At 39.3% G+C, this 19,586-nt stretch overlaps 1 protein-coding gene across 3 annotated transcripts in view; it reads left to right on the top strand.

Moving 5' to 3' along the window:
* Rbpj (recombination signal binding protein for immunoglobulin kappa J region) overlaps nucleotides 1-19,586 on the top strand; it is a 75,295-nt gene that overhangs the window by 31,900 nt on the left and 23,809 nt on the right. For 2 of the 3 annotated variants that reach the window (XM_021644302.2, XM_021644303.2), the window contains exon 2: nucleotides 15,518-15,556. In XM_021644302.2, the coding sequence (XP_021499977.1) occupies nucleotides 15,518-15,556 (39 nt within the window). Of the gene's footprint in view, nucleotides 1-11,213; nucleotides 11,466-15,517; nucleotides 15,557-19,586 lie in introns of those variants that run through there. The other variant, XM_060365311.1, reaches the window with a different exon arrangement.

The raw sequence follows: 19,586 nt of genomic DNA, 5'->3' as shown, positions 1-19,586 counted from the left end.
CAATTTATTACTATATCTTAATTATGAAATACTTTTAATGCTTTGTATTAAAAAGGTCAGTCACGGTGAAGAGAAAGGCCAGGTGTCTGCTGGGGTGCCCACAGAGCAACTATGAAGCCATTTGAGGAGTATGTTTCCATGTATCTTATAGCACCTAACACAGAAGACTGTGACCAAGCCCCATCTCCACAAAGCCAACCTCCACATATGTCCCATCTCCACACATGCCCCATCTCCATACAAGCCCACTTCCATACAAGTAAGCAGACAGTTTTTGTTCGCTTGGCTTTTAGTTCAGTCTGTTCTGACATTATCTTCCTAGAAGTAGCATTAGGCCACATATATAGTGGCCTAATATATAGTCCCTCTACACTGCTGTCCCCTTAAGACGCTAGGCACAAGCTCTGGGTTGTTTTACTTGTGCTTCCGATAGCCAGGCAGAGCTCCCACAATCCACCCTGAGTTCCATGTGCAAGAGAATCTCACAGGACTATGGGCAACACTAAATAGTGCTCACTGGTTGATGATGAGGGATATTACAAAGAATACTGTGCTGAGTCAATGGGAAGATGAATAGGACAATAGGTAGAAGAAGCAATTAAGATACAATTTTGTGGGACTGTTGGAGAAACATCTGAATAAAGCAAGTGCTGCCAGTGTTGGCTGGTAGCTACAGTGGCTCCTTGGTTTTCTAAGTCATAGCAGCAGTTAACATAGTACACTAGAGCCTTAATAAACCAACACTTAAGTCCTTACTTTTTTGTTTTTTGCTTTTTTAAGTTATTGAAATTATGAAACTATCAATTAAAATGGCTGCATTATAGTTCTTCAGAACCATTATGATCTCTAAAGGGAAGGAGAATGATACAGATTACACTGGCTGAGGTGTTTTGAGGTGCTTCGCAGTGTCCCAAGCTGTGACTTAACATGCTCTTGAACTACCATGGCATGGATGAAAAGATTTTGGAAATCTCACAGTGACCCAGTGGTCTTGGATGGAATCAGTACTTAGTAAGTTTATATTTTTTCTTTTCTTTTCTTTCTTTCTTTCTTTCTTTCTTTCTTTCTTTCTTTCTTTCTTTCTTTCTTTCTGTAGAATAAATGTAACAATGTATTTAATACCAGTTTTATGTGAATAAATAAATATTCTCCATAGAATCCCAGAAGCAGGCATGGATACAGTATAGTTTTCTAGGCTGTAGGAGTAGCTCAGCAGTCAAGAGTTTTTTTTTTTTTTTTTCCATTATTAAAGGACCAGAGTTTAGTTCTCAGCCCCCACATCAGGTTTCTCAGAACGGTCTGTACCTCCAGCTGCAGGGGCTCCCATACCTCTTCTAGCATTCTCAGGCATCTATACACACCTGGTATAAACAACATACACACACATACATACACACAAAAAAATTTAAATTAAATTTAAAAATTAACTTCTGTTATTCAGATGGGAGAGCACATAATTTCATCACACTATGTGGTGTACAACTTTAAACTTATGATTGTTTTTTCTAAATTTTTCCACTGAGTAAATGTTGGATCATGTTTGAGCACAGTAAACTGAAACCATAGAAGGCAAAGGTTTGTGGAAGAAAGAAGACACGTGGTAGGTTTTTGACAGTTCCGACATGAAAAGAGGTATACTTTTTCAGTCACTATAAAAATGGACAATACCTTTTTTTTCATGTAGGCACCCTGAAATATGGCGTGTTTAAACTCTGTAGACAAATTGATAACAATTACTAAAGATAAATAAAATTTTCCTTTGGGTCAGTTTTTTGTTTTACATTTTCCAGGACACAAATGCGATATTCCTGCTTTTTTCATTAGCTTACCTTATTAACAAATAAGTGAAATGTAAAAAGAAGTACAAATACAATAATGGTAACTAATGTAGAGGGGGTGATAATTTTTTTAGAAAATGAATTGTGCTAAATACACATCATTTTACTAATTAATAATAAGAGCATTCACCATTAATGTAAGACACAATCATAGAAGTCCAATGCGCTATCCATTGCGCCACAGAGCCTACCTCTATATTTTTTCATACTTTAAGATACTTTAATATCTAGATCACAGGTATCTTTATGGATCTGTAGTGGGGTTTTTGTTTTTTAAATCACAAACTTTATGACTGAGTTTTTTTTTTCCCCCCTTTGACATAAGTTTGTGGAAGACAGCATGGTTATTCTTCTTAGGCTAATTGCAAAAAGCTATAATTTCTTTCATCAAATAGTTTAGGGATAACATAACTAATTTTTAATAGCTCTTCTTTTTTTATTGATTATTTGAGAATCCCACATCATGCATTCTGATCACGCTCAACTCCCAGGTCCACCTGCTCTTCTTCCTGCTCCCATAGCCCCCCCCAAAAGAATAGCTGTCCATTTTGTGTTGTCCATATATTGACTAGAACGTGTCAAGCTCCCAGTGACCATCTCCCCAAGGGAAGACAAGTCTTCGCTTGCATCCCACCAAAAGCCATCAGCTGTGGAGAGCTGTGGAGAGCTGGGGCAGGGGTTGGGAGGTAGAGGCAATGGCTGAGGTGAGCTCTCCTGTGTGAGCTGTGGAGCGCCATGCTGGTCCATAACCAAACTTAGGTAGGTGTTATTCCGTGATTATTCTATAGCTCGAATAATAGACTAGTTCTGTCAGTGCTGTCAGTTCATTAGACAAATAAGTTCCTCATTTAGGCAGTTGACGTGAAATACGATGGTTCTTTGGATTACTTGTTGAACTTCCCTCTGTGGAAGAAAAAAAATTGGAGGAAAATGACTTTTTTATAAAAATAATATTGGAAGTCATGGACAGTTGCCCCTTCATGGTTACTGGATTCTCCATTACCCTTCTGCTTCCTTTGACTTAGTGGCTCTGACACTCCCCACAGCAGTCTTTTCTCTGGTCTCTCGTTGCTGCTCTCTTGGCTCTAGTCTTTCTCCTTTCTTCTCTTTGTACTCCCAGCCCTATCTCACCCCCATTACTTCTTGTAGATTAATACTGAGGTCAACCTTTGTGTCACAGAACCAGGAGGGTCAAGCAAGAACTGACAAGACCAACAAGAGTCAGTCAGGAGGATGCTAGAAAAGTACCATAAATCTTAAATCCGAGAAGATTGACTCAGGACAAAATGTCTCCTTCAGAGTAAGGAGCTTGTTGGCCTCTTGATTTGTCTTGCTATCCTGACTGTACAGAAAGAGGAGGCTGAGAAACTCCTTCCTCTGAGCACTTGTTCCTGGTCTTTGTTTGAATGGGAGAACAGAAATGGGCTGGAACTTCTTGACTAATAGGATTGACTCTTTAGCTATAGCAGAAACAAACCAAGACACCAGTGGCATGTCTTGGTCAGTTTTAGATGTTTTAACATTATATGTTTTTCAGGCACTGTTTAATGTGGCTAAAAACCTTATGTTGCTGTCAGTTTGTCTCAGTATGCTTGTCTGCTATTAAAATTTGGCCAGCATAGAAGGATAGCCTAAGATGCCATTGTACAAGTCTGGCTGGCTCATTTTAGAAACGTTGTCTTTGTTGCTAGACTACTTGCAGTTATGTAGAATATGTTTTTGACTCCCCCATACAGCCCTTACCGTAGTCATTTTTTTTCTGGTTTATTTAATCATATGTCAGACTTCATATTTTCTGGTTGAATTACTGTAACATTTGATCCTTAAAATGTAGCTTACATTTACTGGCAAATACTGAATTGGTTAGGAAGAGCTCCCCCCACCTCCCAACAATTAAATAAGATATGCCAGGTGGTTGGTATAATGAGAAAAGCAAATGAGATTATCATAAAAAAAGAAAAGGGCATTTTTAGGGCAGAAAAGCAAGGAGATAAAAAAAAATGGCATTCTTATAGATTTTATGTGGAGCTTTGTTATTGTCTTAGCATGATCGGTATGTAATAACTTAGGGGACGGCTGACCTGGAGAGATGCCTCAGCGGTTAGGAGTACTTGCTGCTCTTGCAGAACCCACAGATTTGATTCCCAGCACCCACATTGGGTGACTCAAAGCTGCTTTCAACTCCAGCTTCAGGGGTTTTGATGCCCCTCTTCTGGCCTCTTTGGGTACTTGGTACACATGGTACATGTACATGCACACATACAGGCATTCATACATGGGCTGAGTGCAGTGGCTCATGTCTGTTATTTCAGCACTTGGGGAGACAGAGACAGGCAGATCTCTGAGTTCGAGGCCAGCCTGTTTTACAAAGTGAGTCCAGGACAGCCAAGGCTATACAAGAAACCCTGTCTCAAAATTTAAAAAAATGCTCATATACATGTAAATTAAAAATAAACCTTTTAAAAAGATGAAGGGGAAAGCTCTGCCTTGCAAATTAAAAGTTGTACCAACTTTGGGGACTGTACATGAAGCTTAAATGAGAGCATGTGTAAAGATAGATTCTCTCTGTTGCTTTTCTGTCCATTTACTACAAGAGGCCAAGTTAGGAAGCCATGGAAGAAGATAACAAGGAGAATTTTTGTCTAGCCTTATGCATCAAAGAATGGAGATGAGAAATTCATGACCTTTGTCAATGAATTTCTGTAGTAGAAGCTTAAGACTGACAGACGAGGTCTTGAATATGTAGAGCAGATGGACTTCCCATGTTCTTAGGGAACATGTGTATACAAGTTGGGAAGAGAAGAAGTATTAGTTAAGTGGCTAAACTGCTGTTACTATTAATGATACTGTGCTGTGCTTGCAGACAGGATCCTACCATAACTCCTCTGAAAGGCTTCATCTAGCAGCGGATGGAAACAGATGCAGAGACCCAGAGCCAAACAATAGGCCAAGCTTGCGGGGGTGGTAGTGGAGGGAGTGCTATGAAAGAGTAGGGGGGGGAGGATAGAGGGAGCCAGAGGGGTCAAGGGTGCCACAAGAAGACCCACAGAGTCAGCTAACCTGGGCCCTGGAGCCTCACAGAGACGGCACCAACAGCCAAAGAGCGTACACTGCCTGGACCTAGACCCCTACATATGTGCAGCAGATGTGCAGCCTGGTCAACACGTGGGTCCACTAACAGTGGGGGTAGGGGCTGCCTCTGGCTCTGCTGCCTGCCACTGGATCCCTTTCCCTTAGCCGGGCTGCCTTGTCAGGCCTCAGTGGGAGAGGATACGTTTAGTTCTGCTGGGACTTGAGGTGGCAGGGTGGGTTGATAGCCCCTTCTGAGAAGGAGGGGAGAGGGGACATAAAGGTGGGAATGGGAGGAGAGAAGACATGGGCCTGGGATCAGGCTGTAAAATGATTAGATAAATAAAGGGGGAAATTCAGAATTAAAAATTAAATGGAGCTTAGCTCTAAGGAAAAACTCTCTCTTTCTATTAAATAAATCTGTCTAGCAGGTTAACTAACAACAGCTGTGCAGTTTGTAAAATTTAAGTTTACTCAACAACAAAGTACCCAAATAAATGATATAGCAGGAACGAACTTTGCTGTAGAAGCTAAGTCTGCAACTAAGGAGGGCTTATTCTAACCTTCTTTAGTGCCACTTCAGGCCCGTTTTTGCCCGCTGAGTTGTGTGCCAATTACTGGAAGGATGGGCTTTGAGGAACCTACTTCTTAGATAGCCAAGCGTGCAAATCAGGGAGCAAGTCTCAAGCTTTTGGCTAGTGCTGGTGTTTCTGGTGGTTATGGAAGATGCAGCAATGCAGAGTAAAATAGCTAGTAGTCAGATCTTGGGATCATCCGCTGAACCACAACCTCATCCCCTGAACCACAACCGTGTTCTTTGTTGGCTTATTTTGCCTTCAGAATTCCATGGCCACTGAGGTTTGTATGGGCAAGTATGAGCTCCTGGGCTCTCTTCACTGTCTGAACAGTGTATGAAGGCTGACTGACTGCCTAATGCCTCACTCAGATGCACTTTGACAGAAAGCCAATCTTTATGCTTTGAGCTGCGGTTAATATTATGTGTGTTTGCGTGCGTGCACCCTACTTTACCACAAACTCATTAATAATGTGGCATGTGACAACAGAAACCGTAATTATAATTCAAAGAAAATGTATTGTTTGGGTGTTAGCACTACAGACTTTTTTTTTTTTTTTTAAGATTTATTGATTTTGTTATGCAATGTTCTGCCTGCATGTACACCTGAACGCCAAAAGAGGGCACCAGATCTCATTATAGATGGTTGTGAGCTACCATGTGGTTGCTGGGAATTGAACTCATGACATCTGGAAGAGCAAGCAGTGCTCTTAACCTCTGAGCCATCTCTCCAGCCCCCACTAAGGACTTCTTTTTTATGTAGTAAAGCCACAGAAAAAGCTTAGTAATGTCTTCTCTGATTAGAACATATGGATTTTGGTTCTCATAATTTTTACTCTTACATTGGTATTTACAGTGTCCTAAAATGGGATACCTCCCTCTCTCCCCCATAGAGTCAGACTTTTTGAAAGAGCTTAACCTTTTGTCCTCAAACTTACTTGTAATTGTGGAGAAATCACTTTGGTTTGGGAGTCAGACTTGAACCATGCCCCCTTCTTAGCTCTGTGGAGGTAGGCCAGGTTTCCAATTTGCTCTGTTTTCCTTTTTCTTATCTTTAGGTTGGAATTCTGATTTTTAAAAGTGTGTTAGTCAGTGTTCTGTTGCTGTGAAGAAGCACCGTGACCAAAGCAACTTTATAAAATAAAACAGTTGGGGTCTTGTTGACAGTTTCAGAGGATTAGTTAATTAGCATCTAGGTGGGGAGCATGGCAGCACACATGGCATGCTGGCACAGTAGCTAAGAGCTATATTCTGATCCATAGGGTTTGTGGGGGAGGAAGAGAGACAGAGAAAAACAGACAGACAGACAGACACTGAGCCTGGCATGGTCGTTTGAAACGATGCAGCCCACCCCCAGTGACACTTCCTCTAGCAAGGCCACACCTCTTAATCCTTCTAATCCTTTCAAACAGTGTCATTCCCCCAATGACTAACCATTCAAATAGATGAGTCTGTGGGGGCCGTTCTTACACAGACTGCCACAGAAAGCTAGGGTGCCCAGCAACAGCCCCTGCTGTAATTCATAAGAATTAGTGACTAGTTCAGCTGTGTAGATGAGACTGCGTGCTCCTTGTCTGTCCCCTGACACCTGATCTTGCATGCCTGGGCAACATGGCGATAGGTTTGGAAAGCATTTAGTGTCTTACTTGTCATAAGATGCAGTTTATAGAAGCTGTTGTATTCAAGAAATATTCATTGAGCATTTATGAAGTGTCTTCTGACCACAGGCACATGTGTTCCTTATAATCACAATTTTGTTTTCTGTCTCTATGAATTTGATTACTCTAGGGGTCTCAATACTATTTGTTAACTTTTTATGTCTGCTTTATTCCACTTGTCATTTCTGTATGTGGTAGATGCCAGCTTTACCTTCCTTTAGGTTGAATAATGCCTCTTTGTACATAACACATTTTGTTTGTCCACCTAATTGTCAATGGGTATATGAATACTTTTCAGGCTATTATGATTAATGCTGCTGTGCAGTTACCATACGCGTCTAAGTATTTGCTTTCACTGTTCTGAGTATGTACCTGGAAGTGGAGTTGTATTATGGATCATATAGTAATTCTGTTCATGTTTTGATAAATCATTTTTTAAAGATTTATGTATTGATTATGTATACAGTGTTCTGCCTGCAGGGCAGAGGAGGGTACCAGATCTCATTATAAGGTTGTGAACCACCATGTGGTTGCTGGGAATTGAACTCAGGACCTCTGGAAGAGCAGCCAGTACTCTTAACCTCTGAGCCATTTTTCCACCCTGATAAATCATTTTTTTTTTTTTTTTTTGTATAGTAACTGTGATATTTTACATTCTTGCGTGTTTTTTATTACCCATGCTGATGGGTATGGTGATATATTATTATTATTGTTATTATTATTATTATTAATTATTATTATTATTATTTATTTTTTAGGTTTATTACTTATACAGTGTACTAACTGCATATGTGCCTGGAGGCAGGCCAGAAGAGGGCACCAGATCTCATTATAGATAGTTACGAGCCACCATGTGGTTGCTGGGAATTGAACTCAGGATCATTGGAAGAACAGCCAGTGTTCTTAACCTCTGAGCTATCTCTCCAGCCCATATGGTGATATCTTACTGTGACTTTTTTATTGTGATTTGTATTTCCTTTCTTAGTTATTTGAAACATATTTATAGTATTTTATATTTATAGTAAATTATATTGCTAATTTGTTTACCTTATAGAGAAATGTTTATATGTCCTTCATGTATTCTGTAATGGCTGTTTTGGTTGTCAGTTTGACAACATCTGGAATTAACCAAAAACCCAAGCTGCTGGACATATCTATGAGAGATTTTTAGTTAATTAAATCATTTGAGATAGGAAGACCCATCTTAAATCCATTTCACTTTAGGTCATAAGGTCATAAAAACCATCTTTAATCTGGGTCACATTCTAGTATAACCTCTATAAAAGATAAGGAAGAAGCTTTTGCTCTCTGACTGCTTGCCCTTGATCTCCCTTCACTGGTAGTAGAGCCTGCTTTGGGATTCTAACATACTGAAGAACAGCTGAGACATCCACTTCATGGACTGAACAACTATAAGATTCTTGGACTTTCTGTTAGTAGACAGCCATTGTTGGATTAGCTAGACCTAATGCCTGTAATTCTAGCAGTTTGGGAGGCTAGTCATGCTTGTTGTCATGGTGGCACATGCTTAGAGGATTTGTTGGACGGCTGTGGCTTTATGGGAGGAGGTATGTCACTGGGAGTGGGCTTTGAAGTTTCAAAAGCCCACACCAAGCCCAGGGTCTCTCTGTCTGCTGCCTGTGAATCCTCTCAGCTACTGCTCCAGTACCATACCTGTTTGTTTTCTGCTGTGTTTATAATGGGCTAACCTTACTTTGAAACTGTGAGCAAACCACCAATGAAATGCTTTCTGTTAGAGTTGCCTTGGTCATTGTGTCTCTTCATATTAATAGAATAGTAAATATAACACCATAGGTACATGATTAACTGAATGCACTTTAAGGCTAATACATAATTTACTTGTTTTGAAGGCACCATTACAAATTTCATTGCATTAATATCACTCAATATTTAGTCTTGAAGGAGCAGTAGTGTTCTTAGTGTGTACTTAGTTGAGTATTCTTTATCTGTTCTAGTCATGTACTAACATGTTGAATTTTTGCTACAGGTTTGCAATTTTTTTTGTTTAGAAGTAATTCTGTCTATGGTTTCATTTGACCTAAGGCATAGAGTTGAAGTTGCATTCTTGTTCCAGGCCATGCCACTAGTTTGCACTGGAGTTAAGAGGCAGTGTTCTCAGCACAGACTGACTGACGGACTCTACCTCATCAGATGGCACTTTGAGGGCTGAACACTGCCCACTGCCCTACTCTCCCACACAGATTATCTTTGTATTCTCCAGTGGGTGAGGGGATAGGAAAAAGCCAAAGCTCATCTCTTAGATGAGCAAGCCATGGCTAAAATTCATAGAGGCACGTGTACATATTTGAATGTTGTTCTTGGAGTCTGGCAAATCTCTTGAGAATGGTTTTAGAGTGCCTTTCAGTGAACCTTTCTTTTTCTTTTTTCTTTTTTAATGGCATTTTAACATGTTTTTTAAAATTTTATTTTATTAATTACACTTTATTCACTTTGTATCCCCCTATAAGCCCCTCCCGACTCCCCTCCCAATCCCACCTTTCCTTCCCCTTCTTCATGCATGCCCCTCCCCAAGTCCACTGATAGGGAAGGTCCTCCTCTCCTTTCTTCTGATCTTAGTCTATCAGATTACATCAGGAGTGGCTGCATTGTCATCTTCTTTGGCCTGCTAAGGCTGCTCCCCCCTCAGGGGGAGGTGATCAAAGAGCAGGCCAATCAGATTATGTCAGAGGCAGTCCCTCTTCCCATTACTATGGAACCCACTTGGACACTAAACTGCCATGGACTACATCTGTGCAGGGGTTCTAGGTTATCTCCATGCGTGGTACTTGGTTGGAGTAGGAGTCTCTGGGAAGACCCCTGTGTACAAATTTTCTGGTTCTGTTGCTCTCCTTGTGGGGTTCCTGTCCTCTCCAGATCTTACTATTTCCCACTTCTTTCATAAGATTCCATGCACTCTGCCCAACAGTTGGACATAAATAAGTCTCAGTGTCTGCTTTGATAGTCTGCAGGGCAGAGGTCCTCTGTGGCAGGTTCCTAACTTGTTTCCTGTTTTCTTCTTCTGATGTCCATCCTCTTTGCCTTTTGGGATGGGGATTGAGCATTGTAGTCAGGGTCCTCTCTCTTGATTATCAGTATACCTTTCATCTTTCTGGATACCTTTACCAAACTATTTCCTTAGATTCTGTGTAATGCATTGTAGCACAAAATGGGATTTTTTTCATTGACACTGATAATTGCTTGTAAGTCGTATGTATGTGTGTTACGTATGTATTTAAAGATGTGTACTTCATTCAGAATTAATGTTCTACACTGTGTGCTTGTACATGGAAGCTGCTGTATAACCAGTGGATTCTTCATTATACATGTAGTTTGGAGATTGTTTTATTAATATAAATGCTATTTTATTGAACATCTTTAAGCATGTCCTTATATGGACCAAATTTGCTCCCTGTATGTAAATTTCTACTCAAAGAGATACACGTCATGAACTAGACTAGACATTGCCAAGGTATTGTTCAAAGGATTATGCATTCAACTCCGTACAGGGTATGAGAGTTTGCTTCTCTGCATGTATCCTTGCCCTGGGTATTAACAAACTCTGAATCTATAGCAATTACTACATAATTGAGCTAATAATATAAAAATTGTGCCATGAAGCTGGCCACAGGGCTATGAATGATTTCTGATTTTTCACCACCAAGTTCTGTAGTCAGGCCAACATTCATTCATTCATTCAAAGATGTGAATTGGTTGGACGGGTCTGATGCTCTTTGGTTGGATGACACCTAAATGAACATCGGTACAAAGTCCCAATTTATTTCTAATATCAGAGATCAGACCTCTACTCTTGCCTGATGCGTCTAAAACAAAAAGGGGGAACTGTAGAGAGCTGCGGAATGCTATGCCTTAAAGATGGAGCTGGTTTCTGCCTTCCACCTTCCCGATGGTGAGTGCTCTCTGTCACGAACAATTCCACATTTGGCTAAGGCTGAGGATCTGGCTTGCTTCCATGTATGTGGACCTATCTGCATTGCCCACGTGGCACGCCTGGGTTGGCTACCCAGAGGCTATTTAAGCTGTGGGCTGGCTTTCCCCAGGGTCCGAGGATTGTTCAAGGTTCCTGAATAAACTGCATTGAAAAAAAAAAGTGTCATCATCAAAAAGAAAAAAAAAATGTGAATGGGTATTTTGCCTGCATGTATGTCAGTGTAAGAATATCAGATCAGACAGTTGTGAGCTGCCATGTGGGTGTTGAGAATTGAAACCAGGCCCCCTGGAAGAATACTCAATGCTCTTACCTGCTTGAGCCATCTCTTCAGCCCAGGCCAACATCTTGATTAAGAGGTAATTGCTTCTCTGAGCCTAGCCTTTTGTTCTGTTGTGATGCCAGTTTCCAGAATAGTTATCTGTATATCTCAAGTGAGAACACTGACCATATTTACATTATTCCTGAATTTATCTGACCATATGTGTATTTATATGATGAGCACACACAGATGATCTTTATCCTTGAACCATTTGAAGATGGTTTCTATTTGATAACTGTTTGATAACAGTAACCATTTGATTACTGTTTCTAGAAGAACAGTAATCAATATTAGAATATTAAAATTAATCTTATCTGTTTTAAACAAATACTATTAATTTTCTAATGTCTACAGCTGAAATACATTTGAAAGCATATGTTGCACGGTCCTGTTTTTGTGTCTTTAGTTTTTTTTGTTTCTTATTTTATTTCACAATTTGAATTTGTCCCTCATGTTTGGATTCAAGTTCCATATTATCACCATAATTTTAAAGGTAATATTGTTTGTAGTGCATTGTATAAGTGTCATTGAGTGTGCTTTAACTCAGTCCTAGTCCATCTCTCTCTTGCCTTATTTTATGGGAAGTGGGATTTCTGGACAGAGCTTCATGTATGCTAACTCAGTACACATTCTACCACTGAGCTACACTCTGTTCCATTCAGTGACACCTACAATTGAAATAGTTTGCCCACAGTCTGATTATGCTTCTTTTTGAGGCTACAGATTTAAAAGTTTCATTGTGAGGCCATAATTTTTAAACCCCCTTCTCCAAACAGCTTTCACTAACCTCTTCACAGAGATACTTGAAAAGCCAGGTGCAGAGTACAATTGAAGATGATGGTCTTAGTCGTTTATATCTTTTCTACTCCCGCTCATTGACACTGATTGCTGGCAGATTGTTAAAAGCTAATTTTTTTCATTTTAAATTCAAAGAGGAAAAAATAGAAGGGGCTTTAAAAATTAAGAAAAGATGCTTTTCAAGTGTTTCTACACAGTAAGCATAATAATGGGATAGGAGGGTTGGTTGTCATGTCTTCATCTTTTGGGGTCTACTTTCTGTCTTTGACATCAGCCATGGGTGATGTTTGCTCTATTAGGAATGTGCTTACTAAACGTGGTCCAGGGGGATGTAGCATACTGCCTTGATTATATGTATTGCATTCACCAGGACCAGTGGTTACACTGAGCCAAATTCCAGAACCATTGCTTTTAAATGTGGTTTTAAGGTAAGATCTGATTCAAAATAAGCTTGAAAAGGCTGACATACTCTTCTTTTTGTTGGAGCCTCAGCTCAGAGACCCAGTGCTTAGGCAAGCATTCTCTCTCTATATATATATATCAGCTATTGATGGAGTGTATTTTTCAAAGGATGCATGACTTCATAGACTGTTCTCTGTATCCATAGATAGAAGGTGAGTATAAATTGTTTAAAGATGAATTATGTGTTTATTTAAAATGTGTATTCAAAGCTGGGGATATTGCCTAGTTTGTAGAGTACTTGCTTAGTACACACAAGGCTCTGGGTTTGATTCCTCTGCACTAAATAAAATTGTGGAGGTAGATGCAGGAGGATCAAAGTTCAAGGTTATCAACTATCCGTAAAGTCTGGGATTCATGAGACCCTGTCTCAACAACAATAACCAAACCAAACCAAAACAAATAAAAAACCCAGTATCAATAACAAAAAGTCATTTTCAGATAGATAAAAAAAATTATAAAAGCACTAACTTATCTCCCTGTCCATTTGCCCTAATCGTGCATAAGTTCTATAGGGGCATGAGTTTGTGCCTCTTGCTTGTGAATGTTTGGACATACCTCTACTTGGTTCCTAGTAGCTGCTTAATAAGTAACTGGTGAGGGCAAAATCTGATGCAGACCCTAGCCTGCTGTGGTTTTCCGTTATCTGCCAAGCACCTTTCTAGTCAGTACCGGTTTCACTTGTATTTTATGCCATTTGTTATCACAAAATGTGTACTGATGTGTGTGTAACAGGTAGTCGTTTCTCTTATTGGTGGTAAATGTCTTGAAAGTATGACTTATGCTTCTAGCTCTTTTTCTTAAGTCCTTGTTCACAAGTCCTAGTGTTACTATAATTAAATACTGTTTATAGAAGTTTGGGTTGTTAGCATTTTCTTTTCCACTTTCTTCTTTTCCACTTTTTCCTCCAAGTAGCTCCAAGGTGTTGCTTGCCTTGAATCCTTTTTAATCTCATTTCAAGATGCAGAAAATTTATAAAATTTAGAAAAATAGAATTACTTTAAGCTCTGTTGATCCAGTTGACAGAGATATTGCTCATGTTTTGCACCTGCTTTTCAATCATTACTGTGCTTCTAAAACCAGAGTGCTGTTATTGTGCAATAATAGATTGGAGTGAGGATCTACTTCTCTTTGGCCTACTGGTGTCATTACTAAATTGCTCTGCACTCACAGCATTTTTCTTGTGGTTTCTCCCCCCCCCCCTTGTTTTGATATTGGAGTTGGTTGTTTTTCTTATTTTTTAATGCAAATTATCTTTTGTCCTGAAAAGTTTTAGGATGCTGAAATTTGACAACTTTTATTCTTTTTGTACATTTGTGGTCATACATTTTTTTTTAACATATTGGTGATTATAGAATGAAGGGGATTTGATATGGGAGGAACATCTTTTTCCTCAGCAGAAAGGAAGTATGTACAAATGTAATGGGCTTGCAAGTTTTTCTCTTTTGGAAATTCTAATGGATTGGAGGCTATGCAGAAGAAAACAGCGCAGTGTGCCCACTGCTTCTTCTGCTTGCTGGGATTTTGTCTGGCTTGAAGTTGTCCAGTTCTTAAGCCTGCTGTTGTATTCTGAATTCGCGCGTGTCAGTTTCCTTGGAGTCATCTACCAACTCTGATTTTTGCAGTGGTTGCACCTCCTTTTCTTCATAGATCCCTGAGCCTTGGGGGAAGGGATTCATAAACATTCTATTTGGGGCTGAGTGCTCCAAGGCTTCTCTCACTCTCTGCACATTGTCCAGTGTGAGTCACCTTGCTAATTACCATCTACCTGAGGAAAAATCTTATCTTCAAACAAGAAGCTTTTGTAACTTACACCTACTGCGAAAGGGGAAATCAGTGTTCTCTAGTGGCTATATCATGTCGCTTGGGCTCAGGAGTAGATGTGACCTTCAGAGTTAGACAGTGAGAATTAACTACCATGTACTTTATTGGATCTTTTCCAGAAAACATTCTCAGTGGAAAAGAATCCAGGAATGATTTTTGCTCTATGCTCCATAGCTGTAATTCATGAGTTACAAAGTAATTGAATGTTTTGAAATATTTAAGCTTAGGCTTCCTTGGTAGTTAGGAAAACATTGTGGGGGCAGGTTGTGGGTTTCAAAATTTTTATGTAAAAAGTCCAATATACTGTAGAATAAAAATTAAACACAAAAGTAATTCTGTTTACAAAATCTTGGGGTTGCAAAATACGATTTATACGAGTTAGTTTTCTCTTCCCACCTGTGGGTTCCAAGGATTGAACTCAGGTCTTCAGGCTTGGAAGCAAGTGCTTTAACCCACTACCTCAGAGGCCTGAGGTTTTTTTGTTGTTTTTGTTTTGTTTTTTTCTGTTAGATGCTTTAAAAGTTTGATGTTGTCCATCCTCATCTGATAATGTGCCACTGACTCAGAGTATATGTGTGAAATGTGCTTTTGGTTTTTTGTATTTGTTTTTAAATTTGTTTTATGGATATGAACATTTGCCTGCATGAATGTATGTGTACCACATTCATGCCTGGTGCTCAAGGAGGGCAAAAAGATTGACCCCCTGGAACTGGAGTTACAGTTGTTTGTGATCTGACAGTTGTTAGGGGTTTAAATCCTGTCTTTGGCAAGAGCAGGACAAGTGTTCTTAATTGCTGAGCCATCTCTGGCCCCACTGCTTTTGTTTTTGACAAGTCTTTGTATTGTATATTTGTTACTTCTGGGAACAGAAGATAGGTGGGGGATTTCTTTCTTCAGTTTCATGAAGATTGATAAGTCATAAGGGACACTTTCTAATGCCTTATAGCCAGCTTACTGTGGTATTTGTCTGACAGCTTATTTACTCTATTTCTTTAATTTTTTTTCCAGGAAGTTTGGTGAGCGGCCTCCACCTAAACGACTCACTAGGTAAGCATTATATTAGCCATTTAAGCATTGGCTGTGCATCTAGATATTCTCTCATTTTAGCCACTAATGTGAACTGAAAACCATTCACACATCAAGAACTGCGTCTTGAGCTTATTACTACCCCTCCATTCCCTCCTTTTCTAAAGTGTGTGAGGGGGTGGGAGCAAAAGGATATAATTTTAAAATGGAATTAAATTTTGCAAACTGCAAAGCTTTTGCAAAACTATTGTTAGTTAACCTACTAGACAGATTTATCAAGTCAGAACGAGAGAGGGAGAGCTAAGCTACATTATAGCCACTTAATTCTTAACATTCCTTGTCTTCCCGACTTGTATACATGTTCCCTAACGACATGGGAAGTCTGTCTGGTCTACAGTATTCAAGACTACCTCTGAGAGTCTATCAGAGAAATTGACAAGGCCACTAATTCATTGCTATTCTTTAATGCCATAAGGCTAGACAAAATTCAGTATTCGATTGTAAAGATAACAGCTACAACTTTGTTTAGCCAGTCACACTTTGATGTGTAAGGGGAAAGATTTGAGAGATTTAATAGGTCCTTTTTGAAGTGAATATTAAAATACTACTTTTTTCTCTAATATTTTTAAAGAAAACTAGAATTTATCATGTTAAATTTTTTAATTTAAATTTTCAAGAAGGAGGTATATGTGCATGTGTCCATGTGTGTGCTTGTGTGTTCATGTTCTGTTGTATCCATATTCTTAGTTCACACTGATGACTGCTTAGGCTATCACCAAATAATTACTACTATTAAGATATGTATAAAAACCGTTGTAGGCTGGATATGGTGGCGGGCTTAGGCAGAGGCAGACAGACCTGATCTGCGTAGTGAGGCCCAGGTGAAACACTCTTCAATGGGGGTGGGGGGTGGGGGGGAGGATTGTATTTAAGAATGATGAACATAGAAGATGGTTTGAAGACAATTTTGAGACCTCTTAATCATCAAATAAATAATGAGGATGGAACATACTAGTACTCTAGAATCAGTCTGCATACAATGAACTTTCATAATTTGAAAATCCAGAGTCTTACGTGCCCTAGAACCTCTTTTTAAGTACCAACATAGTGGCTTAAAAAGTTTCAGATTTTGGAACTTAGATTTTTGGATGCTCAAATATTAACATGTATGAAAATATTCCAAAATATAAAAACAAGAAAACCCTCCACAATCTGAAATACTTCGGTCCCAAAAAAACGATAACTTATTTTGAGATAGTTGTTTGTCTATCTAAGTATTTATACTTAAATATTACAGAATTGTTTTCGAGGAGGTAGCAAGGGGATGGAGATGACTTCTTAAGAACACACTGGGGTCTCCTCCCTGAAGACCTCAGGGTGGAAGAACAGGTCTGAAGAGCAATCTATTGTAGTTTTCTGTTTACACGTGTAGAAAACTACCCATAACTGAGGGCCACACCGGAACCAAACCATGTCTGAGGGTCGTGGAGGGCTATGAATTGTGCCTGCTCTCAATAGTCAGAAGAAAATCACTCAATTAAGTTTGGCTTTGGTATAGAATTATGCCCAGACTACATTATGCTTTGGTTTCATCTAACTGTCACAGTATAGAGTTAGAGACAAGCTTTTCCAAGGAACTCAGTTTTGTTTTACAAAACAAAGCCAAGAATAGAAGAGTAAGGCTCTCCAAGCTCCTTCAGCCATACTGCTCAGTAGAGGAGTAAGAACTCTGTGGTACTCCTGAAGCAGCAGAGCTTAGCCACAGAGACACTGTAGATCAGAACCAACCCAAAGTGACAGCTATGGTGTCTGTTCTGTCTGTTGGAGGAGCTAGGACTCAGAGCTGGAAATGGTCAGCTCTTAGCCCACACAGCCTCTGCTGCAACTACAGTCACGATGTGTGAACAACTTGGTGTCTGTAACAGCATTAAAAAGGCAGTTGGGTTGATTTCCCTAAAAGGTATGGTTTATAAATCCCTGAGCTAAAGGAAAGGGAAGGCAAGTATAATAAAGCACAGCAGATTCAAATTAAACACACAGACCCAGTCAGATTTTTAGAGATGAAAACAGTATTTAAAGTGGAAAAAAATGGCCCTTGATTGGATCAACTTCAGAATGGATGGAGAGGTGAGAGAGCATACCAGTAGAAACTGTCCAAAGTAAAAACAAAGGAAAAAACATCTCGGTGGGGGGAGTACTACTATTCTGAGGTTCAACTATCGTTAAATATGTGTAATTAGAGTCATTTATGAGGAGGTTATGACTAAAACTATAGAAAGAAATAATGCCTGAACCACAGATTCAAGAAACCCAATAAGTCTCAAGTGTAAAAGTATGTTGAAACACATCGTCGTCAAATTGATTAAAACTAGTGGTAAAGAGAAAACATTAAAAGCAGGGGGCAAAGATGGATTTCAAAAGAACAAAGATAAAGTTCACAGGGTTTTCATCTGAAATTTTACTACAGGTAAAATGGTTTTAAAAAAGTCAGTACCTTGAAACTATAAGCTTGAAACTATAAGCTTGTTCAGGAAGAAGTTGGCAACTCAAATAGCCTTATATCTAAAAAGACTAAATTTGTTATTAAAAAGGAAACTTCACATGTAGGCTGGCTTCACTGCTGAATTATACAGAGTGTTTAAGGGAAAAAATACCATTAGATGCCTTTCTATAAGGTGGGAATGAGGTTCTAGGTCCTAGTTCGTTCTCCAAGGACAGAATACTGTTACCTACGTTAGGCAGTGTTCATAATGCTATTATAAACATGAGGCAGTACAACTTTAGACTAACATTGCATATGAGCAAAGATTTGAAAAGGATTGAACTCTGCATATACAAGTTCTAGAAAAGGCAGTGAGTTTTGTTTTCTGTAGTGGGACCAAGCAGAAAGGATTTCAGAGACTCAGAAGAACAGAGAGACTCAGAAGAACTGGGAATATGTAGCTCTTATTGTGGTGTTGGTTTAGTGCATTTAGTGGCACATGTCTGGAGATCAGAGGACAACTTTTAGGAGTAGGATATCTTTTTCTAAGGTTGTTGAGCTTGCAAAGCAAGTGCCTCTACTTGCTCATCCATCTCCTTGCCCCTTCTCTATAATTTTACATAAGATGCTGGTTTTCTTTTTTTTTTTTTAAGTTTCTATTTGTCTGCCTGCCTGCTTATCTATATATCTGTCTCTATCTGTCTGTCTGTCTGTCTGTGTTCTGCCTCACCACCAGAAGAAGGCATCAGATCTCATTATAGAAAGTTATGAAGTTATGAGCTACCATATGGTCGCTAGGAATTGAACTCAGAACCTCTGGAAGTGCTCTTAAGCTCTGAGCTATCCCTCCGGCCCTAAGATGCTGTTCTTATGTTTTGATCCACTTCATTTTTTTACATTAGATAAGACAACTGTGTATAAATGTGCTTATAAACTTTATAGGTGTGCTGTGCATGGTTGAAGGAAACAGCTCTTACTTCAAAAGAATAAAGATAGTGACTGTGGCCCAGAAACATTCATTTAAGTCTCTCCAGATACAGTGTTCTAACGTGGAAGTAGTTTCACAGCATTTTTATGGGAACAGAACAATGAAAGTTAAAAAATACGTAGGTACATCAGGAAAGCATGTTATAGTAGGCTTTGTATGCTATCTGACAACACGAAGTCTTTTGATTGGAAAACTGGAGTTTTGTTAATACATTCTAGGTCTGGCTATTAGTAGGGGTCAACACAGGTAGTGGTGGGGATATGACCATTTAGTAGACTAAAGATAGCCCAAATAGATTGTAATTAGACTCCGAAACGGCAAAATTTCAAACCTCCTCACATACTTGGTTTGGTCAGTCAGCCTGGGAAGACAGCTTCTTCCCCCCCACAATTTTTGCTCACAGTGCATAAGCAGAAGTCAGTATGTACCCCTAACTCTTTATTCAGTATGCCTGCAAAGCTTTCATCCCCATTTTCTCCTGCAGCTGGTATAATCAAGAGCTTGGAATGGCCTTTAACAAAGAAAACAATAGTGGTACCTGTAGCTTGCTGACATGAACTACTTGTCAGTGGGGCTAACTT

The sequence above is a fragment of the Meriones unguiculatus genome, chromosome 12 (genome assembly GCF_030254825.1).
Source record: "Meriones unguiculatus strain TT.TT164.6M chromosome 12, Bangor_MerUng_6.1, whole genome shotgun sequence".
Classification (NCBI taxonomy): Eukaryota; Metazoa; Chordata; class Mammalia; order Rodentia; family Muridae; genus Meriones; species Meriones unguiculatus.
The sequence above is the reverse complement of the archived record's forward strand: the minus strand, read 5'-3'. Positions and strand labels throughout refer to the sequence as shown.